This window comes from Capsaspora owczarzaki, assembly GCF_000151315.2.
Source record: "Capsaspora owczarzaki ATCC 30864 unplaced genomic scaffold supercont2.1, whole genome shotgun sequence".
Taxonomy (NCBI): Eukaryota; class Filasterea; order Ministeriida; family Capsasporidae; genus Capsaspora; species Capsaspora owczarzaki.
Window position 1 is genome coordinate 1,983,816 of NW_011887292.1, and position 26,321 is coordinate 2,010,136.

Sequence of the window (26,321 nt, forward strand, 5' to 3'; positions counted from 1 at the left end):
AGGAAGAGTGAATGTCGCCATTGGATCAAATACATGCCATTCTGTAAAGTGGCAGCGGTAAATCATGATGCACAGCGGATCAGGCTGAGTTGTTCAGAACAGCAGCAAACCTGTGTTCTGTTTTAGAGGTCAGTTCCTGTTTTTTTATTTTTGATTTTTAGTTGTTTTTTTTTTTTCAACTCTTTTCGTTTCGTATTCCCTTCTCAAATCGCTTGTTTAAGGTGAGTCGGTGAGTTTGGTGGGTTGGGAAACGGAACGAGGGGTGAGGGTGAGGGTGAGGGAAATGGGGCGGGATTCACACATGCACGCGCATGGCGAACGTTCAGCACGAGCGGCTCTGCTCGCAACACAAGTGCGTGCGTGCAATGCACATGCAGCGGGGTTCATTTGGCGTTGAAGCTGGAGGCGAGGAGGGGCGGCAGATGGGGTGAGAGAGCTGCTTGCTGGGCTTGCTGTTTATGAACGAGAAACCAAGACCACCAAACCCGCCCTGGACCCACGCTACCGCAGCGTGTCGCGCCAGCAACGACATGGACCACAACCGGCTTTCACATTGATGTGCTTCGCCGTTGTCGACATGGTGGCTTGCGCGGTCACGGTGGGGGTGTCAAATCGGGCGTCGGTGATATGCTCGGCTGTTAGCACCTGAGTCCGTCGCATTCAACGCGTGCCAGCGTTCCCCTATCCTCCCAAAGGGTCTTGCGTATATTATGTCCCATAGCCATGCCTCTCGTGTTGAGCTGGATGGGCGGCTGCTGGTGACCTGAAGCTGAGCGACCGAGCGCTTTTTGTTTCTCTTATTTCCTTTTTTCGTTTTTTTTTTGTTTTTTTTTTTTTTTTTTTCCCTTTGATCTGGTATTTTATTGATATTTTCCTTCTTCTTCGTTCCCAAGCAATCTTAACACGTCCATGTCGTGCACCAGCAACCAGCTCAGAATTCACTATCAACCAGACGCTTCAGGGACAGGGGGCTTGTTCGATGGAAAACAAAAACGAGCGAAGGGGCGATGACAAGTCCTGTTGCTGCGATGCATTGCATCGATTCGTGATCACTGACGCTTTGGTGCTCGATTTACAGCATGCGACGTTGGAATGCCTCAATGGCAAGGGTTGGCACACAATTCTGGAGCATGTTCGTGCTCGTCTGCTTTTTGGTCGGATCTGCGCACGCCGTCCAATACCGTGCAACATGCTTTGCACGCGCGTTGTATTTCACCCAAGATTCTGGCTGCGGTGATGGAACCTGTACGTGCCGGTCCTTGGTTTGTTGTGAAATGCGTTTCCATGTTCGTCCTGTGACGCTCATTGATTCTGTTTGCGAACATAAAGGCGACCCCTTCTGCACTGGTTGGGTGAAATTTGCGCCAAATGGCAACGCAAACTGGAATGCCGGTGTGCTATCAGAAAACAGCAATCCTCGTTGGAACATTGACATCAACTACGGCGCTGTGAGCGACTGGGCAGGGACGGTGCAATGGTATGTTAAATGCGACGACGACGATCCTTGGCCCAATCCCGACGATATCATGGGATGGAAGACGTTCAATCCCATCACCCTGAACGGCAATGAAGAGCAAGGCAGCTTGACCACCATTCCTTGGCAAGGTGTCGATCTCGGAGGCACCACTGGTGGCGAGTTCAACATTCCTGCAGTCTACGTCTATCATCGCGCCATGTGCGACCAATACTGGTATGGTGCTCGTTGCGGCGAGTACTGCAAAGTCAGCGATCCTCCGGCGTGCACCGCTTGCAATCCCTCATCAGGCGTGTGCACTTGCTCTGTCGGTTACACGGGCAAAGACTGCGGCACCTGCGTCGCCCCAAACTACTGGCCAGTTGGCACGCCGGGACAAGCCGGCTTCCAATGTGTGCACTGCGCGAGTACAAACCTTTCCACTGTGTGCTACACGTGCGGCACAGGTGGCGTCAAAAGCTGCTGTGACGGCTGGACTGGCCCGAATTGTGACAGGTCAAACGTGTGCGGCGCGTTCCCGATGCCTCCTTTGAACTCGATTGCCGTCATGAATGTCACTTCTTGTAACTGCAACTTTACTGGATGCATGTGCACCTATGCATGCAAGTCTGGCTTTTCTGGTGGCTCTGCTACGACGACGTGTCTTTCAAGCGGGCCTTGGAGCTGGAGTTCAACTTTGACCTGCGCGGACAGAGACGAATGCGCTCCGGGCGGCGGCAACCAGTGCAATCAAATCTGCAACAACACCATTGGCGACTATACTTGCTCTTGCAACTCGGGATACAGTATCAACAACGCTGGCCGCGGTCCGAGCGGATGCACAGACCTTGACGAGTGCTCGACAAACAATGGCAACTGTGGCCAAAATTGCAACAACGTTCCAGGATCGTACCATTGTTCCTGCTATGATGGTTTCCGGTTGCAGGGCGACGGCAAATCATGCTCGGAGATTGACGAATGCCAAGAAGGCTTGGACAATTGCGACGGGAATGCCACCTGCACCAACACCATTGGCAGCTTTGAGTGCGCGTGTTTTGCCGGATTCGTGGGCAACGGCACTGTTTGCACGGACGTCGACGAGTGCGCCACTTTGCCTTGCAGTGAGTTTGCTGACTGCGCCAACTTTCCCGGCAACTTTACTTGCACCTGCCAAATCGGTTATGCGGGCAACGGCGTCCAGTGCGTGTTTGGAAATTCAGCGGCTTTTGCGGAAAGCTCGCGGTTTGTACTCCTTTCTGACGGCGCATCGAGCGCCACCTCGCCCATCCAGTTGCGCGTTGAAATGGTTCCTGACTTTGACGGTACTCTTGTCCCCTTTAACGTGTCTTCGTTGGATCTCATCCTAGGCGTTGATTACACTGTGGAGACCCCATCTCCGCTGGTCTTCAATCTCGGCGACACATTCAAATCCATTACGATTGTGGTGATTGGCAATGACAACCCCGAGCCTCTTCGGAGCATCTTTGTTCAACTGCAGGATTCAGTAAGCGCGTTTAACAAGTCGACAATTGCCGTGGACGCCAATGACAATCCAAATGCAGTGGTACGCTTTGCCGCGGCGTCGCGCGCGTTTCGGGTGGACATTACCGCTGGCACCTACCCTCTCACGATTGAGAGGTACTCGTATGCATCACTCGTGAATGCCATCAATGTCACTGTGTGGTGCGATTTCCCAGTGCCCCAAAACATTTCGATCGTGATTCCCGCAAACCAAGCCGCAGCAACGAAGATCATTCAGCTGCCATTCTCGTCCGTGCCTACTCTTGATGTCGTGCACACGTATACCATCGTTAGTGCCATGGTGATTGGCAGTGGATCTGCCGCGGCCATCGGGTACTATTCGACTTCTCGCGTGACCGTGAACGCACACGACGACCCTTATGGTGTGTTTGGATTCAGCTTGACTCACGTGTCGGTGGCGGAGAGCTCTACGGGCTTTGTGCAGTTAAAGCGACTCAAGGGCACTCTGGGAACTACGGTCGTCCGCGTGCGAAGTTTGACTTTGAGCTCAAGTCAAGCCAATGGTGTGGGAATCGCATCCCCAAGCGACTATGCCGCTGTTTCCCAGCTTGTCACTTTCAGCGAAAACGATGTCGAGGCCCATGTCTCTATTGCAGTGCTTGCTGATGGTGTCCCTGAGCTGGATGAAATGTTTGGTCTGCTCTTGGAGTATGTGTCCGGACCTGGCCGTGTCGATGCGACATTGGCGCTGGCGTTGGTCACCATACCCGAGAACGACAATGCGCGTGGTGTTCTCTCAATCACGCGGGTGTCCAGTTGCTTTGAAGAGTCGCCCCTTGTTGGTGGAGTTCCTCAACCGAACAACACGGTGGCGATTGAAGTCATCCGCTCTGGTGGTCTGTATGGTGCCGTTTCATTTACCTGGTCGATGCACAGCGGAAGGTTCAAGAACACGACGCTGTCCGCCGACAATCGAGCATCAGCGCCCGGAGATTGCACGGCCTCGTCAAGTCAAACCGTGATTATTGCTGCTGGTGTGGACCGTGCACAGATTCAAGTGGTGCTGCTTGCCGACTCAATCCCAGAGTTGGACGAGTACTTTTGGGTGCAGCTGGATTCGGCAAGCTACGGCGTGACCATTGACCCAGTCAGCAACTTTACAGACGTTTGCATCGGCATGAACGACAATCCATTCGGATCTTTGGCGTTCGAGCGTGTCAATCTCACGCTGAGTGCGACGGGCGAGAGCCGTCTGCTTGTTCGCGAGAGCGATGTTGTGACTGTCGCTGTTTCGCGTGTCGGTGGCACGTTTCACCGAGTGTCCGGAGTTGTCTCCATCGCGCATGAAACAACCAGCTCGGCTGATTTTGCTGACAGCTCCGCTCGCACTGTCACATTTGAACCTGGACAACGTACTGCGTTGGCATCATGGACGATCAGCGCAGACAGCACACAGGAGCCGACCGAGCTGTTCAAGCTTGTTTTGACGGCGAACGGAGCCAGCGCTGGTCAGGAAGCAACTGTTCTTGTTGGCGCGACGTCGTTGGACTCTACCATCCCGTGCGCTATTGAAGCCCAGGATGGTGTAAACGGCGTTTTATCTTTTGTTCAACCGACGGTTTCTGTCGTCGAAGATACTGGCAAGGTCACTCTGACAGTGCAACGTGTCGGCGGAAGTGCCACAGAAATCAGCTTCCAGACCAACGCAGTGCCTCTTTCCGCATCCGGCGACGACTTTGACGCGTCAAATCAAAACAACACGTACACGCTCGCGGTTGGGGAGACATCTGTCTCGTTTGACATTGAGGTTTCAAAGGACAGTGCTCCTGAACTCGACGAGACCTTTACTGTGACGCTCGTCAATGTGACTGGTGCGACCTTGTCGTGGATGTCAGTGGCGACTGTGACCATTCTGAGGAATGACGACGTCAACGGCGTGGTTGAGTTTGCTCCTTCATCGGGTCAAAATCCACTTGTGACGACCATCTCCGAGGACTCTGGCTTTATTCGGCTCCCTCTGTGGCGTGAGATTTCACAAGTGGGTTCCGTCACGGTGAGCTTTGTCGTGACAACCGACCTCACGTCTGATCCCGCGTGCGCGTCCCTGTCGGGTTTGGGTCTGTCCTCAGCCCCAGCAAACCTGACGCAACATGTGGACGCGGCGCCGTTTGTGGTGACGTTTGGAGACGGTCAAAACGAGGCTGAGCTCGCGATACCGTTGCACGACAACAGCTTGCTGGATGGCAGTCGAGTCATGTTCATCTGCCTGAAAAATCTGCAAGGAGGAGCGCGCTTTGGTGCCTCTCAAGCGATGGCAATTGTCATTCAAGACGACGAGCATGATACGAACGAATCAAGCTCCGCTCCAGTAGCTGCAGCTGCTGCAGGCGCAGCAGCGGGAGGCATCGTGGTGCTTGTCGCCGTCATCGTTGTGTTGGTTAGTCGAATTCGGCGCAAGCGAACTCGTGTCGTACAAAATGGCGAGCTGATCGCTTCATTCAAGCCTCAGAACGCTCCAACCGGCAATCACCAGTCCATGACGCGCAACCCCATTTTTACTCCTTCGGATCCTGAAACTGACTCCCCCTACGAAGTCTTCATTTCCACGCGACGCGCGGCTTCGCCATCCGAGAAACATGCTGAAGGGCAGGATTCTCCGTCGCCAACCGCTCCGCCTGCGTTTGACGCGATGCGTGCAGCATTTAGTTCGACGCGTGGACAGCAAGAAGAAGACGTGTATGACTCGGTGTACACGTCAACAATAGATTGCTTCCAGCGAGAGCAAGCATTTTCGCGCGACGAGCTCCAGCTCAAGTCTCTTCTGGGTTCTGGCAACTTTGGCGAAGTCTGGCTGGCGCATGTGCCCTCCCGATGGCTCGCAAAGCAAACTCGTCAGTCCCGCTCCTCCAATGCGACGACGGTCGCCGTTGCTGTCAAGACTCTGAAAGCGGATGCCAGCGACAAGAGCAAGAGTGACTTTGCTGGTGAAGCCCAAGTCATGCGCCGCTTCAACCATCCCAACATTGTTTCCGTTGTCGAAGTTTTTGTCGAGCAGGAGCCCTGGATGCTCGTGCTCGAGTTGCTTCCGTATGGTGACTTGCACAAGTGCATCGAATCGTGCAACGCTGGCGGATTGACACCCACTGTTGGAGAGTACCTGCACATCTTTTCGCAAGTGGCCAGCGGCTTGTCATACCTTGCTGGACTGCGCTTTGTGCATCGCGATATCGCAGCACGCAACTGTCTTGTGGGAGCCGGTTTGGTCGTCAAGATCTCCGATTTTGGTTTGTCGCGCGAGCTGGAAGAGCAGAATTATTACCACATGCAGACACGTAGAGCCCTACCCGTTCGTGTAAGTCGCATTTGCTAGTCACAGAGTTGCTGGTGTTTGAGATGGCCGCGACCTAAGTGTTCTTCTTGTCTGCTGTGCCACAGTGGATGGCGCCCGAGTTTTTGCTTTATCGCAAGTCATCGCCTGCGTCGGACGTCTGGGCGTTTGGCGTGCTCATGTGGGAGGTCTTGTCTGCCTGTATTCTTCCGTACGAAGGCGTTGATGCGAAAGGACTTGTTCTCTTTTTGGAAAGCGGCCAACGCTTGTCTCGTCCCCCGCTTTGTAGCGATGAGCTTTGGGAATTAGTCTCGAGCTGCTGGACGTGGGAGGTGACCGACCGTGTTGATGTCGCCCAGCTTCATGTTGCGTTTGCACGAATGTCACTGGACGAATCTGATTCCGTTCGCGACTTGGGTGCCATCTTGGCTCGAACGAGCTCCGTTCAACCCACGAGTTCGTAACGTTTTCTCGCTCCTTGTCACCGACGAGCTTATTGCCCCCGACGACCCCCCCCCCACTCGTGCACATGCTCAAAATAAAAATTTGTCACTTCTGTTCGAGATTCAAATTTGTATATTCGATTGGAACAAAAATGGCATTAGAATAGCCCACTCTTCTTGCGAAGCTCAACCTTCTTCCACTCGGGGTTTGACAAAAAGGCCTCGCGCTTCATCTGATACAAGTCCTCAAAATCGGCATCGGAAATGTACTCCTGCTCACAAGCCAAACACAGGCGTCGCATCAGAGTGTGAGTCCAAGAACACAGCACAACCCAATCGCCATCGAAACCATGTATTTCAACCCACCTCCAAGCAACGAGGATCGACACCAGGAGGGAGCTTTTCGGCGGGAACCTTCAGCTGGGCAATCGGGTAGATTTTCTTGGTGAAGAGCTGCAACATGGTCTCGAGCGACGCCACTTCAGCGCTCAGCGAGTGGCGAGGCGTAACGTCCTTGTTGAGCTTGGCAGAGACGCTGTCGTCCCATCCATAGAACAGAGCTTTGAAGGCTGCAGGCTCATGTCCGCCAAAGACAACGTAAGCCTCGGACGATTTGCGCCGGTCTGTCGCTCTCGGGTCCTTTGGCGAAAGAGTGAAATCGCGGTAGTCGCGCAGCGCGTTGACACCCAGAAGCACATCGTCAATGTGGACACCGGCGCCGCACCAAGCGTACAGCTCATGCAGTCCATCAACAAGGATGACGGCGTCGGCCAAGAGATCCTCTTGGGTGAGCTTGTCGAGCTCGAGCGCAATGACGCCTGAAGCGTGATTGCGAGAGAGCAACCAAGCTCGAAGATGGTGGTTTGACTCGGGGCAACGCTTGAGATGGGACGCGTTGGCGTACGACTTGAGCTCAAACTCTGCGGGCTCGCTTCCTTCGTCGACCTTAACGACGGCGAGCTTGGCGTGTCCCTTGGCACCTGCCACCATGGACTCGGCAACGGTCTCTGCCAACGACTGCTCAAACTTTGCCGAGCCCTTGCCGCGCCAGACAAAGACTGAGGATGACTCTCCGTGAACAAAGACAAAGCACGAGTTTGAGGCCAAAAAGGCGGTGCTTGGAGAGGCAAACTGAACGGAACGCGCCAGCGCGCGGTTCAGGCCTCGCACCTGATACAGGGCCCTGTAAGAGCGCACATGCACGCCGGGCTGCTTTTCGCGAGAGCCGCTCGGCAAAAGAATGTGGTTGACAGACCGGGGGCCATGGTGGACAACCATTCGGTTTGGCCGCGCGTTGAAAACGCTGACAAAATGGTCGTGCTCCTTGCCCTGAGGAATCATCACTTGCGGAGCACCGTATTGCCGGTCAACTTCAATCGCATACATGGCGGAGGCGCCCTTGTCGAGGGGCGAGCAGTCGCGGCCTTGCCAGAGATACAGAATGTACAGGTCGACCTTTTCGGCAATCTTGTACAAGACGACGTACGATTCGTTGGAGAAGAAATGGCCATGTTCAGACTCGGGCAGCTCGTCGCGCGTCTTGTCAGTCACGTGCCAGATTTTCACCTCACCAGTGCCATTGTCCTTGTTGATGAGCCAATCCCAATTCGGGATGCGTGGCTCTTGCTCCATGAGAGCGGGAATGTCAACCTTGGAGACCTTGCGGACATCAGCGCCGGTAATGTATGCCGTCTTGTCCTTGCGCTTGATGTTGGTCTGCTGGCGCGGGGCAATGGACATGCCTTCCGCCCAGTTGTGGAACTTGTCCTTGAATGACGTGTGCTCTGTGTTCTCCTTGACCAGCAGTGCCTTGGTCCACGCGGGTCGCTTGGACCCACCAGGCGCGGGTTGCGGCAGCAAGACCTGCTCGGCGTGCTTGAGCCCAATGTCACGGACAGCCTCGGATCCCTTGCGACCCTTCCAGAGATACAGCTCACTGCCGGAATCCAGAATGAAGCAGCTCTCACTGTCGAGCATCTCCACGCCCAAAGGAGCGCCATTCTCATTCACGACCTCGAGTTCGCACGACGTGGCGTTGTCGTCGGTATTCACGCGGTAAAGGACAATCTGCTTGTCCAAGATGGCGTCGTATGCAGAGTCGTCATCGGCACCAGCAACGATGGGTGCGGCGAGCATCTTTGCCTTCTGATCCACGATCATGTCGCTGGGAACGCCAAGGGCAGCCCAAAAGTCGCTGCTCCCGCGCGTGCGCGTGTCAGAGTCATCCTGATCGTCCAACGTCACAATGTTGACCTTCCCGCCGCAATCCTTGTCCTTGACACGCACGGCAGCCTCGAATCCCTTTGCGCGCACGAGTTTGGAAGCGTCGCGCCCATTCCACAAGAATACTTCACCGGCACCGCCATCGAGAATGGCCACCTCGGCATGCGTGAGCTGGTGGATGTTGGGCTCGACACGAATCATGCGGAAGCGACGCTTGCCCTTGAGCACGTAGAGTGCCTTGTCACGCTTGAGACCAACGAGGCCCACAGAGCCAGACGCGCTGCCAGACCGTGGACGCTCAAACGCGCCAAATGGTGAGCTTGGGCCGGACGACGGGCTGCTGGGAGCTGGGGATCCAACGCTCTGGTTGACATTCAGTCCCGTCTTCTTCAATGTAGGGAAGCCACCGCTACCAGGCAGACCAACTTGGGCCAGCAAGCCAGCAGCACCTTTAGCGCCAACTGGGGGCTTGAAGGTCTTTGGCGGGGTCGATGTTGAAGAGGCGTTGGCCTCCTCTTGTTCGCGCAGTTTGATCTGCAGCTCCATCGACTGTGTCGATCCAAGGGCAATCGTAGAAGGGCGGAGGCCTGCGCGACCGCGAATGCCACCCTCCGCACTAGCGCCGCCGGTCATAGCAGCAGCCAGAGCAGCCGCAGGGCTAGCAGAAGATGTCGTCGTCTTTTTGAGCGCACGGGGCACGTTGTCGTCGTCCTCGGCTTCGGTCTTCGAGGCTGGTTCGGTGTTATGGCCAGCAACGTCAAACAAGTCCTGCACATCGGTTCTTGCTTGGAGCGTGCGAACGGGGTTGATGGAATGGCGATTGGAGCGGTTTGGTCGAATTGCGGCACGGCCCAGCGTCAAGTGAGTGAGCTTTTTGCTATCAGAAGCAAGAGCCAGATCGCCGAAATCAAGCGACGCGCCATCGTTGCTCAAAGTCGCCTTTGTCTCGGAGGCGTCTTCAGTGACGGTAAGGCTCGGACGAGGCGCTTTGGTTGTCTCCTCGTCTTCTGATGAGAGGGTGACTTTCTTTTTCGACGCGATCGCAGCGGGAGCGCTGGTCGGCTGAGACGGCGGGGCACGCGAGGTCGTGGTGGTGGTGGTGGTGGTGCTGGTGAGATCCTCAATCGCAGCAGCAGTCGCTGCGCCACCAGCCATCAGTTCCTGTTCCGCAAGTCGCCACATTTCTTCATCGTCAATGTCAGCTTCCGCGATCTTGACTTTTGTTGCAGACGGACGCTTGGCAGGGGTGTCGTCCTGCGCAGTCGATGCCTCCTTGGCCTTGAGAGCGCGATCTGCCTGAGCTTGGGCTTCCTTTTCGGCAACTGCAGCAGCCGCGGCTTCTTCTGCTTGTTTGGCCTTGCGAGCACGCTCATCCTTGCGTTTTTGCACGGCTTCAGCTTCGGCAGCTGCTGCTTCCTCGGCCTCACGGGCCTTGCGAGCACGCTCGTCCTTGCGCTTCTGCTCGGCTTCAGCTTCTGCAGCTGCGGCCGCCTCTTCAGCTTCGCGGGCCTTGCGCGCACGCTCGTCCTTGCGCTTTTGCTCGGCTTCAGCTTCGGCGGCGGCCGCCTCTTCAGCTTCGCGGGCCTTGCGCGCACGCTCGTCCTTGCGCTTTTGCACGGCTTCAGCTTCGGCGGCTGCTGCTTCCTCGGCCTCACGGGCCTTGCGAGCACGCTCGTCCTTGCGCTTTTGCTCGGCTTCAGCTTCGGCAGCTGCTGCCTCTTCGGCTTGTTTGGCCTTGCGAGCACGCTCGTCCTTGCGCTTCTGCTCGGCTTCCTCCTCCTGTTGCTTAGCAGCAGCTTCACGAGCCTCGCGTTCCTTGCGGCGAGTCTCCCGCTGACGCTCGCGTTCTGCTTCTTCTTCCTTTTCTTGGCGTTCGCGCTCGGCCTTCTCGGCAGCCTTCTTCTCGGCCTCAGCGAGTTGCTCGGCGTCGGCCTTGCGCCTGAGTTCCAGGCCGGCCTTGCTCTCTTCTTGGAGAATGCGCTCACGAGCCACTGCAAGTTGTTGCTCATCGAGCTCTGCAGCGGCGCTTGCCTCGTCGACTGGAGCTGGTGGGCTGTTTTCGGAGGCGCCAACAATGACAGTCAAGTCCTCCGACGAGAAGGAGACCTTGCGTTTGGGACCCAGACCGTGCTCCGAGCCAGATTTCTTGAGCGACGTCTTGCGGTGGAGGCCACCAGTGGCCTCGGTGTCGGTGGAAGCTCGTCGCGCTGGCGTTGAAGACGGTGAAACGACCGTTGCCGACGAGTCAATGGCTTGGGAGGAAGCTTCGCGACGCAACGTGCGCTGTCGACAAGACGAAGAGAAGGCAAGTGAGCGATTCGGCAGTTTTACGCCAGACTCGTTTGTCAGCAGTATCAACCTCAACATGACTGTGCAGCAAAGACTTGCCTGCTGCTCAAGGGCTCGGAGATCTTCCTCCTCCTTGATTCGGCGCTCGTCATTCGCACGCTGCCGCTCGCGCCGGCGTTCTTGACGCTCAGCCTCTTCGCGGGCTTGGTCTTCCTCTGCCTTCTTGAGACGTTCCTACAGCAGAAGTGGTGGATCGCACGACGGTAAACCAACAGTACCAAAAACGTGAATGAATGCGCAGATCAAGTCAAGATTCAAAAACGAGTGTGCAAACTCACTTCGCGGGCCTTGCGGCGCTCCTCGGTATCCGAGATGGCTGGAGAATCGGGTGCAGATACAGCAGCTGACACGGCACGCTCTGGCACGGCCGAAACCGCAGGTGCAGATGACGAGGTTGGAGCAGCAGCCAGCAGATTGTCGGACGACTGCTCGCGCTTGGCTTTGCGCTCCTCCATCCGCGCCTTTCGCTCCTGCACCAAGCATTAGACAAGGTAAGACCAATTCATATTCATACGAGTGTTATCAATGTGGGATGCATCTGGATGCTCAAACGCTGAAATGCTCGAATAATAAAAAGAAGCAAAAACCGAATTCCTTGCTCTCTGTTTGACTGTGCAGACGCCACTCTGAAACACGCATCATCCCTCCACCCGCGAGAGTTTGTCTATTTGTCTATCTCTCTCTCTCTCTCTCTCTCTCTTTCCAATAGCATTTCACTCACAGATGTGACAAGAGTGTCATGGCGTAGCGGAATGAGAAAAGACGCCAAAGAGCGAGCGCAAAAAAAAAAAAAAAAAAAAAAAAAAAAAAAAAAAAAAAAAGCCAAATCGCCGACTACGAGCGCTGCAAAGTGCAACAACTAGGATGGGAACTCTGAGAATCCATCGGTGAATGCATGTGTAGACCTCTTCTTGCCACGCACTCCCCCACAGACACACACTCATCTCGGACAAGCTCAAACCAGAAAAAGCTCAAGCAAAAAAAAAAAACAATCAAAAATTCGATTTGTAAAAAAAATAAAAAAATAAAAAAAATAAAAAAATTTTTCCAACCTTTTCCTGTTGAGCTTCTTCCTCGGCAAGCCTTGCCATTCGAGCCTCGCGCTCGGCCTGGCGCTTGGCCTTGGCTGCGACACGCTCGGCTTCCTCTTGAGCAAGCTGCTCTTCGAGCTGCCGCCGCTTTTCGTTGCGCTCGGCACGACGACGCTCAAGCTCGTCGACCTCCATTTGTTGCTCGTGACTTTGGACTGAACGAACTGAAAAAGCAAACTTGGAAACCAAAAAAAAAAATAAGAAAGAAAAAAGAATACAAAAAAAAAAAAAAAAAAAAACAAGCAAAAAGGAAACAATTGCCATCCGAAGCAAGTCTCAACGCCAAACAACGACGATCGCAGTGACATCGTGCAGAGCAAACGAACGCTCCGAATCGCACACACGAAAAATAAAATGCAGAACAAATCCCAGCCAAAAGAAGAAAAAAACCACTTGAAATTCACACAATAGGAAAATGAACCACAGTTCAACACTCTCGATAGACCCCGTCAACAACAGCAACAACAAAGCCAGTGAAACCCCCCGAACGAGCATCCGTCCTTCACACATGGCTTGGGAATCAAGACTGGAACTGCGTAAGGTGTGGTCCCGAGCGGAAGTGCTCCTGGAAACGTTGAACGTACGCTTCGCAGCGATCGTCTTTTGTAAACTCGGGCGACTTGCGATACTTGATGTTACGTTGCTCAAAGAACTTGAAGACCGTGTAGAAGAGCATGTCATCCTTGGTGCTGACGGCCACCTCGAGGAACTGCCGAGCGTCGGCGGTCGACTCGAGATTTTGGCTGCGAATGTACCTCAAGGCACCCAGAACAGCGCCCTTGGACAAGAACACGTCCACAATCTCGGCATCCGAGTTTGGCAAGCGCTGGGATGTGCAATATGAGCATGGTGTATCCAGTGAGAGCACACATGCACACACACACACCAAAAAAAAAAAAAAAAAAAAAAAACTGACAACTCACCTTGAGCATATCCAATGCAAGCTGATAGGCTGGTGGATACGTATTCTCGAGCGACAAGAGCAGACACGCCACATGCTTTGAGTCATTGACGACATGATACTGCAGGAACTGATGAAGCTGGTAGTAGCGGTTGTTGCGCACCAGCAAGTTGATGACCAGCTCGTAAAGGTAATGCTGAACCGGGATCTTGAACACGCTAAGCGATCGGATGTACTCGACCAGGACAGCAACGAAAGAACGGTACTTGAAGTCCTGAATCAACAACGCAATTGCAATTCACAGATGCATTCGATCAGTAAATAATTCAATCGAGCAAAGCAGTTGAGCAGCAACAGCAAGGGACCTCTACCTTGGATTCCTCGAGCGGGTGGAAGACGGCCGAAAACATGTCCGCTTGGTCAATCACGACGCAGCCCTTTCCAAGAGAGCGTTGCAAGCTGGTTCGAGCATCAACAACGGTGCCGCCGGAGAGTGCAGCGTCCGAAAAGGCGGCATCTGCATCCAGTCCAGCCAGCAGGTTTGTCTGCGACATTGGCTGCTCGCTGGCGACGACGATCGTCCCAGAACCGATCGACGCCGAGCGTGGTGACGAAGACGCGAGTGTTGTGGAGGCAGTTGCCGATGAGGCGGCGATTGAGGCGGCTGCGGCCGACATGGATGTGGAGGTCGAAAGCCATCGCGCAGCGGCAGACATAAACATGGCGGGCTGCTGTTCTGGCAGGGGTAGGCCGTCTGTGCCGATGGAGCTGGATTTGTACACGGCGTTGAGCTGATCAAACACAATGGAAATGGTGGACAGCCAAGAAGGGGAGGCTTCCTCCAGCAGAGTCCTGCAAACTTGAAGCAGCACCTGCTTTGAATTTGTGCGCCGCAGCAAAAAGTCTACGAGTCGATTCTTGTCTGAAATCATATTGACGATTGCATCCAACTTGATTGAAAGCTGATGAGGATGAGGCGACAAACAGAAGCCAGAAAAGCAAAGGTGAGATTGGAGACAACGGGGGGGGGGAAAAAAAAGCAAGACTGAAACAACTTTTTCACCCTTCCGAAGCCAAAAGAAAAAAAAACGGTGAAAGCAACCATCTTTGGGTTGTTCTCCTGGAAACAACGAAAAAAAAAACTCACCTGCCACAGAACACCCAGCTTGGCATCAATCACAAGATTTGGCTGGAATACCACCCAGCTGACCGCATAAAGTTCGCAGTCGATTGGGTTGGCAGCAGTAGTTGCGCTGTCGGCAGACGGATCGCCCTTGATTTCATTCCGGAGACGGAAAGGAGCGATGGACAGCGGAGCGAGGACATGATCGAAGATGGGCACTTCACTCGCCACCATGGCGGCATTGCCGAGCAACGACGGATGAGTGGACGACACTGGCGAAGCGACTGGAGATGCGGTTCGGTAGGGAGAGGGCGAAACAGGTCGTAGCAGGCCATTGGAGGAATAAACATCGCGCGGAGGCAGTCGAATGTCAAACAGCATGGACGTGCGTGATTCTTGCCGATGCACCACAATCACATTATCGACCACGTTGATGGCAAACTTGCCGTCCACCTGCAAGTCGAGAATGGCCTTTTTCGTGACGGCCTCTCGCGTGAGTTGATAGAGGACTGGGAATCGAAAGGACGAGAACGGACAGAGTGTCGGGGTAAGTCACAACATACGTCTTCAAAGATACGTCTTCAAAAAAGTGCCGAGCACAATCATAACTTCAAGGGAGGGGGAGGGGAGGAAACGCCTTACCAATCTCCGCAGAGCCGCTGCTATGATGTTGATCTGGAGACAATCCGGTGCTGCGAACGTGCAGGCAGTACAAGCGACCGTATACCATAGCAATGGTAAGGTCGGACTCGTGAAGGCGAGGCTGAACTTTATTGTAAGAAGCGGGCAATTCGACGTCGAATCGTGGCAAGCTGGAGACGAGGCGGCGGCGGGACGCACAAAAACAAACAGCTTGGGTGAGTCATTTGGTCCAGTCCAAACAGCATGTGCCAGCTCGATAGAGGTCAAAAGGAGTGTACGCACCGAGTCATGGCTCCGGACTTGAAGTGAAACCCATACATGACGTTGGCTTGCAGCGAGGTCGAAACCAGCAAGATACGGTGCTCGTGCGAGTAGTTGTACCAGTTGACCGCAACACTGACCGCCTTGATCAGCTTGAGAGATTGTTTCCCGGGATCGAGCTTGAATAACTCGATGCCTTGCGTCGTGACAAGAACCAGCTCGTTCATGTAAGTCCAGTGAAATCCGATGATTTGGGTGGCGCTTTTGCTTTTGCACGAGTAGGTAAACTCCTAAACGATAATACGATGGAGGAGGTGGAGGTGTGAGAACGGCGAATGAATGCACCACCTCGACAAAAGTAAATAAAAACAACGAGACAACCCGCGAGACAACCCGCGAGAAAAGGAACGAACGTACTGTGCGATCGTTAATGTTGATAAAATCAATGTCGCGGGCAGTTTTCTGAACCGTGAGAATCTTCTGGTCGAGCGAGAACTTGACTGACACGATATTACCCTGCGAACAATCAACCAAGGTCAATGTGAGACTGGAGTGCACTTCGCCCGGCACATCCACACACACACACACATCCACACACACACTCGCACAGTCCTAGAAGGGCTATGAGTGGGTGTGTCTGTGGCAACGACAGTACGAAGCGCAAGACCAATTCTATCGACACGCACCTTGCCGTGGATGTTGTACCGCATCGGGTTGGACTTGTTGACAGCAAACACTGTGACTTCCGTAGTGTTGTCCTTGTCCCGGACAGCAAAGACCTGCAAGAAGGGAGGACAACAAAGCCAACAAAGATGATCAGTGTTGGAGATGGAAAGGTGAACGAGTCAAAGCTCGATGGCGACCTTCCCCCCCCCCGGCCGTCCAGCACGCGCAGCACATAGATGCCTGGATGAGTTGGGGATTCAGCCTGTGTGCTTTCCGCTCTTGCAGCACACTGGACAGTGACTCCCACATCAACTCGGCTTGGCTTTTTCTATTTCTTTTTTTTTCTTTTTTTTCTTATTGGGGCTTCATTGCGTTACCTGTCGATTGCTCTCGTCAAAGAACACGCTCGCTTGCCGCTCGACTGGCGGAGTGAATCGCAGAGGGTACTCGGGCGAGAGGTACAAGTAGTGCTGCTGGAACGACGCAGCAGTGACGCCACTCGACGCCGCCGCTGACGACGACGACGACGACGACGAAGTCATATGAGAAAAACCAAAAAAAAAAAAAAAAATGAATGAATGAATGAGATTGCTTTGCTTTGCCCATTCAGTTCATCCATCAGCTTGCTCCATAGCAAAAATCAAACGCATCCAAGCAATACTTGTAATTGTTAACTTGATCGTGGTAGTGATTGTCGAACTTGACACCCGAATTGGGGAGGCTGCAGTCTGCGTTTTTTCGTTTTTGTTTGTTTCGGTGAATCGATGGTCGCTGCGCTCGGCGGTCTCGCTCGTCGTCTTGGCCGTGCTTGCTTGAGATCGGCGTGCTCGAGGCGATGGGCGTCGACAACAACGACGACTGCCACCAAGCCCAGTCATCCTGCAAACCCATCGCCATCGCCATCGCCAGACCACATTACGTTGCTTGGAACGGCGTATCCGCGCGACCGATGGACAAACGTGTCGCCGTCCATCCAGGCCAAGCTCGGGCGCGGACTGCTCACCGTGCCAAACCATCCCCTGCGCATCATCAAGCTGCGCATCGAGCAGTACCTCAACGAGACGCGCCCTGGCACAGATCCACTGCTTGCTCCACGCGCGTTCGCCATCGTGGACTCGCTCAGCCCAGTCGTGACAGTCCAGCAGAACTTTGACAGTCTCCTCGTGCCGGCCGACCACGTCTCGCGCCAGCCCAGGGACACGTACTATGTCAATCAAAACCAAGTGCTGCGATGCCATACGTCGGCTCATCAGGTCCAGACGCTCCGCGAGGGTCACGATGCGGTCTTGATTGCCGGCGATGTCTTCCGCCGCGACGAGATTGATGCCTCGCACTACCCCGCCTTCCACCAGATGGAGGGCATTCGACTGTTTTCGCATGACACTCTTGCCAAATACAATCCAGAGATCGCTGGCTCGCCCATCTTTGAGCAAGCAGGCAGTCCGACCTACGGCGAAACGGCAGCCAAGCAAAAGTCGCACACTGCCCTCGCTGCCGCTGTCGTTGAGCGAGACCTCAAGGCCACGTTGGATGGGCTTGCGCGGCACCTTTTCGGGTCTGAGATTCAAGTTCGCTGGGTCGATGCGTACTTTCCCTTTACGCATCCGTCGTGGGAGATGGAGGTGCTCTTCCACGGCAAATGGCTTGAAGTGCTTGGCTGTGGCGTTGTGCAACAGCAGATTCTGAGCAATGCTGGTGTTGAAAACAAGCTTGGCTGGGCGTTCGGTCTGGGTCTGGAGCGGCTTGCGATGGTCCTGTTCGGCATTCCCGACATTCGTCTGTTCTGGAGCACTGACTCTCGCTTTGTTTCGCAGTTCAGCGAAGCTGCGGCACTGAATCCCGGTGCCAACGCAGTCAAGTTCCAGGAATTTTCCCGCTTCCTCTCGCGGTCTAAGGACACGACATTCTGGCTGCCTTCCAGTGGGTTTGAAGACAATGACTTTTTCGAGCTGGTGCGCTCGATTGCGAGTGACCTTGTTGAGAACGTGCAGATGGTATGTGACAGAACATTGTGATGCTGTCTGTAATTGTGGGGGTCCTTTTTTTGGTGGTTGGCTGTGAATGTCATTGGAACTCGAATGCTGCGACACTGATTTTTTTGGGGGGCGGGGTTTTGGCTGCTCTTGCTCGTCTGGGCTCCGCAGATCGACTCATTTGTGCACCCCAAGACCGGCCGTACAAGCAAATGTTTCCGTGTGACCTACCGGTCGTACGAACGTGATTTGTCACACGAAGAAGTGAATCTGTTGCACAACGAGATACGCAACCGGCTCGCAGCAGATTTGAAAGTCGAGTTGCGATAGAGATGTGTGGTCGTGTACTGTATTTTTCAAAGCTGTGTGTCTGAGTAACATGATGCATCTTCAAAGCAGTCTGGATTTGGATGTGGCAGTCGTCTGTTTCGTCGTTGACATTGTGAAACACTGCCAGCTCGCTTTTCTTGCCCTCCTCATCTGCCATCATGAACGACCAGCTATCGCATGATCAGCGGACCGCGATGCGTCAGTACTTGCTCCACAGAAACGAAGTACCTCGCCTGATTGAGTACATCGAGCTAGACGTTGAGACGCAGTCGGGTCGGTACGCCGCCACTGCTCTCACCCACCAAGCAGGCGCGTCTTCGCGACTGGAGGATCTCGTCATTGAGTATCGACCAGAGTGCGATGTGCACGAGCTGCTTGACTTTCGTCGTACGGATCAGCGTTTTGTCGCATGTTTGGGGCTTTGTTGCGAATTTGGCGGGAAGAGGCGACTTGACAATGTTGTCTGGCCGGTCAGCAATGTTCAACGCTGGTGACTCTGGTGCTTGACTCTGAATACGTGTGCATGTGCGTTTCATTGTACAGCGCGATTGGGATCGATGTGCCTGTCGGCCAAGAGAGCATTCGATGAGCTGTTTCGAGAGGTCGGTTTTGCAGATCAACGCCAATTCGAGAGACCTTCGCTCGAAACGCCCACCACGGTCCTGGCTTGTTTAGTTCACTCCAAGCGTGTGGTTTGGCATGATCTCTTTGCGCTGTGGTGCTTGTAACCCCGTCCTGTGGTCGGACGAGGAACACGGCGCGGATCAAAAAATGCGGGTGGTTTGAAATTTTGGCGGGATTTTCGGTTTCGCTCACGAATGCTGTTGGATGCTCGTCTGTTTCAGACCGCCCTCTCGCTGTTAGCAGAGCAGTGTAGCTGTGCCTCGTCCGCTGATCAAAACGCTGCCCTCAAAGTCATCGTGGAAGGAAGAGCACTGTTTGTTTGCGTGCAGTTTGAGTTATTCCCAAAGCTGCCAGAGCTCATGTTGCCTAGGCCAGATTGGCACATGGACAGCTGCGACTCGCCCATTGCCACCGTGCCTGACGACGCACTTGGATGTCCCTTTCGGGTCCGAGGCCAGGTGGTTGCGCTCACTGGTGCAACTCAGGCCATGTAAGCCGGATTGGGAACCAACCGAAACCCGCTTGAGTACTCATCATTACACACAGGTCGCACATGAAAATAGTCTGTCGATATTGCGAGCGTACCGGAAAGAAGCCTTCTTATTTCTATGCCAGTTGCGACTATGCAGAACGTCCGCAGGATGTTATTGCGCGGCACAAGTGAGCGTTCAACCCTGTTTGTTTTTGTGCCGTCTCTGTGCTCAAGGGACGATACATCCGAATGCCAACAGATGTGTAGTGTGTGATTCCGAGTCGTTCATGCTTGAGGAATGCGTGCGAGGTCGAAAGACCCAGCCTTTGAGCATTCTCACGCTTGCAGCGGTCGGTCGAGAGCGTCCATTCAGTCAACTTTCGGTCATCGTCCAGGGTATGTTGTGTGTTTTTCCGCTCGCTGCGCTGCTTCTAGAATACTGAAAATATTATTGTGATTGTACCTCACTTGCGTCGGTGACTGTAGGAGCTCTTTTGACAGATAATTTTCCACTGGGTGAGTGAGGGCCAGCTTGCAACGCTGTATGGTCGAGCAGCTAGATTGAATCGGTCCGCTGCCGTTGCCTATGTGTTGAAAATAGGTGTATATTTGGAAATCTACGGAGTGTTTTTGCCGAGTGCGCATTTCAGTTCGAAAAATCAAGCGCGAGGTCGCCTTCCAAAAAGGCATTTGAAGGTCAGAAAAAGATTCATTTCGTGGAAAAATACAGGACTCGCAGCTCACACGAATCCACCCGTCGCCTGACTGCCACACTCTCTCATTTGGTTGTCAACACTTAGATCTTTCAAATTCCAACAGTAAAGCGGCGATCACGCGGCGTAGCTGAGCCCAGCAGCGCAGAGACAAAACTGACCGAGCTCAAACTGTTACATTTTTGTGCACAGACGGCCTTCAGTCCACCTGTTCTCACGCCAGCATACGGAAATATCATGTCCACAATCACTGACAACACCCTCCGTGAGATAATCCAGCGAGGTAAGTGCGTTCTGGCAAAACGAGTGCGTTAGTGCTCCCATCCAACCTTAGTCGCCGAATGAACTACAGCGGCAGACACATCCCCGTTCTCCGTAGCAAGCGCCATATCACGCATGTTCATGGGTAAGCGCGCAAGCATATCACGAGCGCGCACCACCTCAAAAGCACGCATGCTGACGACTTGTTGGTTTTTGAATTTTGCAGCGCACGCAGTCCCGCGCGGCACGTACACACGACTGCGCCTGTTGTGTTTGCTCAGCTTGCTATCACGCGAGACAATGCTGCACTCCACCAGCGCACAGGGCCGTGCAAACCATACGTCATCTGCCCTGCACCTGCTCGTGCTGCTGCCAGAAGATGATCCGGTTGTGGCGCGGCTCATTGCTCAAGCTGCTACCTATTTCGACGATGGCAGGGGTCTGACTCATCAGACTTCAATGGGCTTGGTCCCAACTGCAACATGGGACGCCCAAGCGCCGAATCCGACCATCGCAGGTTCGCAACGCATCTTGCCTCTGCGACTTGAAACGTTGTCACATTTGAATTCATTGCGTGGTGTTGATTTGCAGATGGATCCTTGTCGCTCGCAGCTGATGGCGTCTGCTTGATTCAGAACGTGTCGCATCTGCGTCCTGCTGAACTTGACACGCTGTACCAAGGTTGGGATGCTGGGGACATGGTTGCGAAAACACTCTTGGAGATTCACCACGACTTACACGATTGAACACCAGCAATGACAGTGCCAGAGATTACCGTTTCAGCACAGGCACCTGCTGCCCAGCAACTCAGACACGGCACTGCTCTCCAAGTCGAGGTAACCACCACAATCCACAGCACTGTCTGGGCCACCACCGACTCGCGGACAGTCACTCGTGAAGGACCTCTTCACGATCGTCATGCTGCTATGGAAGCACTTGTCCCAGTCGGAACTACTCGATCGAAGGCTTGGTCCGCTCAGAAGTACGCGAAACAAAAAAAAAACAACAAAAAAACAATATCGTTGCCAACAACGTGAAACATAAACTCATTCGACACATGAACCTCATTCAGGATTATGCAAGCAGTCGATCTGATCCATCGTCCTGCTACAGCAGCAAGCGCATCGCTGGAAGTAGATCGCGCCATCTGTGCACACGTGCTCGACACAGTCCAAGCCCAGAACGACGAGCGCGAGCTTGCTCATGCGGATTCTGTTCGGAGCTTGTTGCATACAATTCGTACAGTCACACCCACCCGTCTGCCATTTGACAACGAAGCACAACAGCTGCTACAGGAGTTCTTTGCTGCCTGTCGCCGGGTCCAATCGCGCGGTGTTCACGCAACAGAGATTCCGTCGCGTGCGTTTTCAACCTTGTGAGTGCCGTTCGGCCACCACATTGCTGAATGCGTCTAGGTCTCCTCTAAGCTTTGAAATTACTGTATGAGAGTAGTCTCCGCTAACCCTTGTTAAATCGCGCATACACACAACAGAACCAAGCTTGCCACAGCGCACTGCAGATTGTCGTTGCGACATTGCGTCTCTGTGGCTGACGCGTTGATTGCCATCATGCTGTTCGAGGAAGTCCAGACCGTGCGGACTGGGTACTCGGTGCTTCAACAGCGCCCACTCGTACACGACCCAGACGCGTTTCAACCGGATGTGAAATTTGATGTAAGACAAGGACTCTACCGTCGAACATACGCGCCAGATCAAGTTCTGCAAACTCACATCGTCTCGACAGCACTCGGCGCACGCAAAGCAGCTCTATCGGCATGTGGTTGAGTTCTGTCAGGCTCACTGCTCCAGCGAATGGTACCACGACGACGATGCTCAAGTGCCATAGGCTTTAAGGATGAAGTTTGTTCGTTGACATGTCAAAGAAACTCAAAAAACAGCGCGCTCGCTCTGATGCAAAATACACTCCACTGGCCATCAACACGGAAATCCGAGGGTAGATTTACGATGACTTGAGAGCCGATGGCGGCTTGTGCGCAACATAACGGACACGTCGACGAGCTTGCGAGCCAGAAGAACCCGAAGAGCTGCTGGACGGCCCGGGTTCATCGTCTTCACTACCGCTGTTGTCCGCGGGAGCCCCACGGCCCCGGCTCGTTTGCTGCTGCTGAAGCCGTTGTTGCAGACGCTGCTTTCGCGACACTTGTTGCTTGCCGCCCGCTACCTGAGCTTGTTGCTGCTCACGAGCCTTTGGGCGGAAACCGACTTGATGGAACTGAAAGTTGCAAGTTTGCCAGCAAGAGCAACGTCAGTGGGGATGCGAGAAATGCCAATGACATTCAAAAAGCAGGAAAATAGTCAACAAACCTTGGCAGTGGCTTCATGCGAAACGTGGTAGTAGTTTTCGGATTCAACTCGAACAGTCAAGGCGTACTCGCCAGGGTTGTCGGCGAACGGGAAGGCAATCTAGATTGCCAATTAGAGGCGTTAGTTGAGCAATAGTGTTCAAACTCAAGCAGAAACGCAGAAAAGCAGAAAAGCTGCGTTCCCCCTCCCTCAAGCACAAATGTTGGAGCATACCTTCACGGTTCGCTTCTCGCTCTTCAAGATCGAAACAACACATCCCAACTTGTACCATTGCAGGGCGTCGGTTTGGGTCACAGTGTTGCCGTGACGGCGCGGCGGGGCAATCATCAAGTACCAGCACGGCTCTTCGATTGGCTGTGTTTTGGGGGATGACAGACGCAGATCAGATGAGAAAGGGCAACCTTACTGTGACCGAAATGCCCGCACCACATGTTCTCAAAAACTGACAGCAGGCATGAAAGGGGCAGAAATGGCCTCATCGACCGGTTCGGTCTCGGCCTTTTCGGTCTTCTCGGCATCCTTCGCCTCCTTTTCTTTCGGCTTCTCAGCATCGGCCTTGTCCTTGGGCAAGTCCTCGTCATCCGAGCCAGAGTCTGACTCCTGACCAACTGCAGCAGTGACAACCTTGGAGCGGATGCGTGACTGCTTGTACTGCTTCTTGTCCTTCTTTGAAGGGTCGGCCGCCTCAATCTTGAGCTTGCCTGTGGTACGGCGAATGTACTCTGCGGCGCTCACAACACTGAAATCAATCTCGAGCACAAAGTAGTGCATGACCGGGACTGTCACAAGAAGAAAGCCAGATGCCCAAATAGTGAACACGCAAGTTGGTGACCAAAAATCATGCAAGCACCGAAACCAAACCAAAAACACACAACAAAAAAAGCAAAAAACATACCGACACGCAACTCAAAGTACGGGTAGCGCAAAGCAGCAAAGAACGCAGACACAGCCAGACGCTTTTCAGCGGTCAAAAGCGGAAGAAGCGAACTGAAAGTCGCGACCCAGGATAGCAGAACGCAGTGAGAAAGCAACGATACAACAATCACAAACAAACAAAAACAAAAAACAAGGTCTCGAACAGCAACCAAAACAATAAAGGCACTCACTGTGAGCTTTCGTGCTCCAAAGCTGCTCCCAAGGTTGCCAGCGAGTAGACGGGGGATTTGCGACGAACAAGCGGGAGGGCATCCGCTGTAACGAGGCCAGGTGTTTGAAGAAGCTCGGCAACAGCGCCTTCGACAAAATCGTCGGAGGCACTGACGACAGCAGTCGACTCGGCAGGCGCGGCCAAGGGAAGGCCACCACGCGGCCAACTCGCCTGCACGACGCATTGGCGAACCATCAAGTTGGTAAGGACAAGCGACAAGTCACCGCGTTCAGCGTCGTCCTCGCACTGAGCCCAATCAACAATGGTGGCGTTTGCCGCGATGCCCAGCATTGCGCGATGCAGCTTGTGCACACGACCCAAGACAATGGTGCGGTCTAACGATAGTACCAACACAGGAGAGCAAAGCGTAACGGATCAGCGCACAGGCTCTCGATCAAGAACTGACAGAAGCAAACAAACAAACCAAAACAACCCACAAAACAAAACAAACACCAAAAACTCACCTTTCGCCATGCCATCGGACAGCTGCACACGTCGGAGGTGCGACCAGAGCAAAACCAACGCGGGAGTAGCAGTCGCTTTCAGGAATACACGATGCTCCGCTTGCAACTGCGAGTCAAGAAGAAACCAGACAAGACGGAATGAGCTGGCAAACGCATGGAACACGAGCAGATGGAAGCAGCTCAGAGACATACCTGTTGACGCAAAGAATCAATGTCGGCACGGTTGCTGCTCAATCCTTCATTAAACTCTGGCGCATTGCCATACTGCTCCAGGACGTCTGTTGCAGAAAACGACAGTTGTGAGCTCACACTGGCCCGACGACGGAAAAAAAAGAAGGCGCACAAAAGCGCCGTGTCTCACCTTCCATGCTCGCATCAATCGGAATTTGCTTGTAAAACGCGGCATACGCCTTGACAGATCCGTCAAACGCGCGGTTGCGGCGAAGATAGCTCACGGCCTGTTGGTCAAAGTTGACACGCATCCAAATGAGTAAGTCAATGTGTCGCCAGTTTCCGCACCCGACAGTGTACACGCACCTTGTACAAACCAAACGCAACAATGAGCACAATGATAGAAAGCTGCCACTTTTCAAGACGAGGGAGTGCAAAACCGGCGCTGATGGCTGTGTTTCATGCAATCATAAGACCAAAAGTGGTTAGAAGTGAGAAGACATCAGCGGCAATGGTATCGTGAAAATTGAAAAGCGCCCAGCAGAGTTCAAGGACTCCCCACCCCCAGGAAAACAGGACAACGAAAAAACAAAACAAAACAAACCAAACCAAACAAACCAAACAAACCAAACAAACCAAACAAACAAACAAACAAAAAAAAAGGTCGCGTGGCGCTGACACGTCCACCTTTGTCTCTCCACTCAAAGCACCCAATCAATGTCAAGCATCGCCCTTTACCTCTCGGTCCGTCGGGGTTGTTGTACAGTTCCCAGTTGCGACGTGTTTCGGGGTCGGTGAGTGCGTCATGCGCCTTGGCGATTTTGATAAACAGCTCGCTGGCGACGTCGTTGCCGGGATTGCGATCGGGGTGGTACTTGCGCGACAGATCGCGGTACTTGGCCTTGATCTCTTTCTCAGAGGCACCCTACGCATCAAGCACGCAAGTGAGCGAGTCGACAAGGGAGCCGCACATTGCAGCAAAGGCTCAAGCGCGGCATCAGCGATGGAGGGCCAGCTTGAGAGAGCGGCAGCCAGCCACTCTGAGATGGAGCTGCAAAATCATACATACATGGCTGATGCCGAGAATTTCATAGGGGTCCCAGAGAGGCTCGACGGTCACGGAGGCCCAGTAGAACAGCACCCAGAACGCAACCCAACCGCCAATGACAATCGAAAGTCTGTCCCGTCCCGGCGCCCGACCACCGCCAAAAACCCAAAGCGTGAGTGTACAGAGTTGTAATGGACGAATCGGTACAGCCGATGGCTCGCGTGCGTGACTTACAGCTTGATGTTGATGGACTTTTTGGAGGCTGCGGAGTTGGAGAAGGCGAGGAGCAGGGGCACCGACACACATCGATCCGCATCGCCACAAAGCAAAGCGTCACAAAGCAAGCCAAACAGAACGTCAGTCGAGTGCATCGAGTCCGTCAGTCGAGTCAGCGATGCACGACTTGTCATGAGACAGCAATAATAATACAAAAAAAAAAAAAAAAAAAAAACCAGAGCCTTTGCAACAAAACGCATGGACGAAAGAAACGCAAGGTCGCGACGGCTTGGATGCGCTTGCGTCAGAGCCCCCCTCGTCGGCATCATCGAACACTTGAAGCCGCAACAACGATGAACAGCAGCAGCAGCAGCAGCAGCAGCAGCAGCGATGGCGGTGGAACAATGCATCCACAAACGTACACTTCTTGTCCAGCTCAGTGCTCGCAGACGGGCGGAGAGCGGCGTAGATCTGGTTCAGGAGGACGATCGTGGCAGGAACGAGGCCAACGACAAGCAGCGCCTGCACAAAGACAATGTACGCGGACTGATCCGGCGCCTGCTGATACACCATCCTTGACGAGAGAGAGAGAGAGAGAGAGAGAAACAGAAAAAAA

The 26,321-nt window shown here is 53.8% G+C and overlaps 6 protein-coding genes across 6 annotated transcripts; 3 read left to right on the forward strand and 3 right to left on the reverse strand.

Annotated features, from left to right (window-relative positions):
* Window positions 1-144: 144 nt before the first annotated feature.
* On the forward strand, window positions 145-6,820 carry CAOG_00604 (tyrosine-protein kinase SRK3). Its single transcript, XM_004365418.2, has 4 exons — window positions 145-221; window positions 1,079-1,245; window positions 1,330-6,287; window positions 6,371-6,820. Exons 2-4 carry the CDS (start codon window positions 1,080-1,082, stop codon window positions 6,725-6,727), a joined length of 5,481 nt encoding a protein of 1,826 aa, XP_004365475.2. The 5' UTR covers window positions 145-221; window position 1,079; the 3' UTR covers window positions 6,728-6,820.
* Window position 6,821: 1 nt separating this feature from the next.
* On the reverse strand, window positions 6,822-12,566 carry CAOG_00605 (hypothetical protein). The gene is made up of 6 exons (XM_004365419.2): window positions 12,331-12,566; window positions 11,557-11,748; window positions 11,318-11,452; window positions 10,664-11,212; window positions 7,073-10,360; window positions 6,822-6,978 (listed from the first exon to the last, which is right to left on the reverse strand). Exons 1-6 carry the CDS (start codon window positions 12,502-12,504, stop codon window positions 6,865-6,867), a joined length of 4,452 nt encoding a protein of 1,483 aa, XP_004365476.2. The 5' UTR covers window positions 12,505-12,566; the 3' UTR covers window positions 6,822-6,864.
* A 190-nt stretch (window positions 12,567-12,756) lies between these two features.
* Window positions 12,757-16,519, reverse strand: CAOG_00606 (hypothetical protein). The gene is made up of 9 exons (XM_004365420.2): window positions 16,340-16,519; window positions 15,983-16,075; window positions 15,714-15,812; window positions 15,318-15,586; window positions 15,036-15,205; window positions 14,418-14,902; window positions 13,642-14,232; window positions 13,293-13,544; window positions 12,757-13,195 (listed from the first exon to the last, which is right to left on the reverse strand). Exons 1-9 carry the CDS (start codon window positions 16,502-16,504, stop codon window positions 12,890-12,892), a joined length of 2,430 nt encoding a protein of 809 aa, XP_004365477.1. The 5' UTR covers window positions 16,505-16,519; the 3' UTR covers window positions 12,757-12,889.
* A 179-nt stretch (window positions 16,520-16,698) lies between these two features.
* Window positions 16,699-18,346, forward strand: CAOG_00607 (phenylalanyl-tRNA synthetase). Its single transcript, XM_004365421.2, has 2 exons — window positions 16,699-17,956; window positions 18,107-18,346. The coding sequence occupies exons 1-2, from the start codon at window positions 16,727-16,729 to the stop codon at window positions 18,263-18,265; spliced, it is 1,389 nt and encodes a 462-aa protein (XP_004365478.1). The 5' UTR covers window positions 16,699-16,726; the 3' UTR covers window positions 18,266-18,346.
* A 77-nt stretch (window positions 18,347-18,423) lies between these two features.
* On the forward strand, window positions 18,424-22,180 carry CAOG_00608 (hypothetical protein; the record flags this gene model as incomplete). The annotated part of the gene is made up of 14 exons (XM_004365422.1): window positions 18,424-18,652; window positions 19,265-19,379; window positions 19,505-19,549; window positions 19,621-19,757; window positions 19,963-20,057; window positions 20,162-20,179; window positions 20,267-20,357; window positions 20,454-20,480; window positions 20,562-20,852; window positions 20,927-21,016; window positions 21,098-21,317; window positions 21,408-21,710; window positions 21,828-22,008; window positions 22,079-22,180. 14 exons carry the CDS (start codon window positions 18,424-18,426, stop codon window positions 22,178-22,180), a joined length of 1,944 nt encoding a protein of 647 aa, XP_004365479.1.
* Window positions 22,178-26,301, reverse strand: CAOG_00609 (hypothetical protein). Its single transcript, XM_004365423.2, has 14 exons — window positions 26,128-26,301; window positions 25,724-25,751; window positions 25,511-25,619; window positions 25,180-25,366; window positions 24,808-24,893; window positions 24,632-24,728; window positions 24,463-24,548; window positions 24,271-24,376; window positions 23,766-24,141; window positions 23,555-23,646; window positions 23,107-23,438; window positions 22,873-23,013; window positions 22,660-22,758; window positions 22,178-22,567 (listed from the first exon to the last, which is right to left on the reverse strand). Exons 1-14 carry the CDS (start codon window positions 26,276-26,278, stop codon window positions 22,295-22,297), a joined length of 2,163 nt encoding a protein of 720 aa, XP_004365480.1. The 5' UTR covers window positions 26,279-26,301; the 3' UTR covers window positions 22,178-22,294.
* Between the last annotated feature and the right edge of the window lie 20 nt (window positions 26,302-26,321).

Bases quoted from the DNA above. Each gene is read 5' to 3' on its own strand.
- CAOG_00604 (XM_004365418.2), top strand. From the start codon at position 1,080: ATGCGACGTTGGAATGCCTCAATGGCAAGGGTTGGCACACAATTCTGG. The intron at 1,246-1,329 runs GTACGTGCCGGT...GCGAACATAAAG, and splicing joins TGGCTGCGGTGATGGAACCT to GCGACCCCTTCTGCACTGGT. The intron at 6,288-6,370 runs GTAAGTCGCATT...GCTGTGCCACAG, and splicing joins GTAGAGCCCTACCCGTTCGT to TGGATGGCGCCCGAGTTTTT.
- CAOG_00605 (XM_004365419.2), bottom strand. From the start codon at position 12,504: ATGGAGGTCGACGAGCTTGAGCGTCGTCGTGCCGAGCGCAACGAAAAG. The intron at 11,453-11,556 runs GTGAGTTTGCAC...CTTCTGCTGTAG, and splicing joins AGCGCCGCAAGGCCCGCGAA to GAACGTCTCAAGAAGGCAGA. The intron at 6,979-7,072 runs GTGGGTTGAAAT...GCTTGTGAGCAG, and splicing joins TCGATCCTCGTTGCTTGGAG to GAGTACATTTCCGATGCCGA.
- CAOG_00606 (XM_004365420.2), bottom strand. From the start codon at position 16,504: ATGACTTCGTCGTCGTCGTCGTCGTCGTCAGCGGCGGCGTCGAGTGGC. The intron at 15,206-15,317 runs GTGCGTACACTC...CCTCGTCTCCAG, and splicing joins AAGTCCGGAGCCATGACTCG to CTTGCCACGATTCGACGTCG. The intron at 13,196-13,292 runs GTGAGTTGTCAG...TGCACATCCCAG, and splicing joins TTGCATTGGATATGCTCAAG to CGCTTGCCAAACTCGGATGC.
- CAOG_00607 (XM_004365421.2), top strand. From the start codon at position 16,727: ATGGTCGCTGCGCTCGGCGGTCTCGCTCGTCGTCTTGGCCGTGCTTGC. The intron at 17,957-18,106 runs GTATGTGACAGA...TGGGCTCCGCAG, and splicing joins TTGTTGAGAACGTGCAGATG to ATCGACTCATTTGTGCACCC.
- CAOG_00609 (XM_004365423.2), bottom strand. From the start codon at position 26,278: ATGGTGTATCAGCAGGCGCCGGATCAGTCCGCGTACATTGTCTTTGTG. The intron at 24,142-24,270 runs GTGAGTTTTTGG...TACTATCGTTAG, and splicing joins GTCCGATGGCATGGCGAAAG to ACCGCACCATTGTCTTGGGT. The intron at 23,439-23,554 runs GTATGTTTTTTG...TTCTTGTGACAG, and splicing joins GTACTTTGAGTTGCGTGTCG to TCCCGGTCATGCACTACTTT.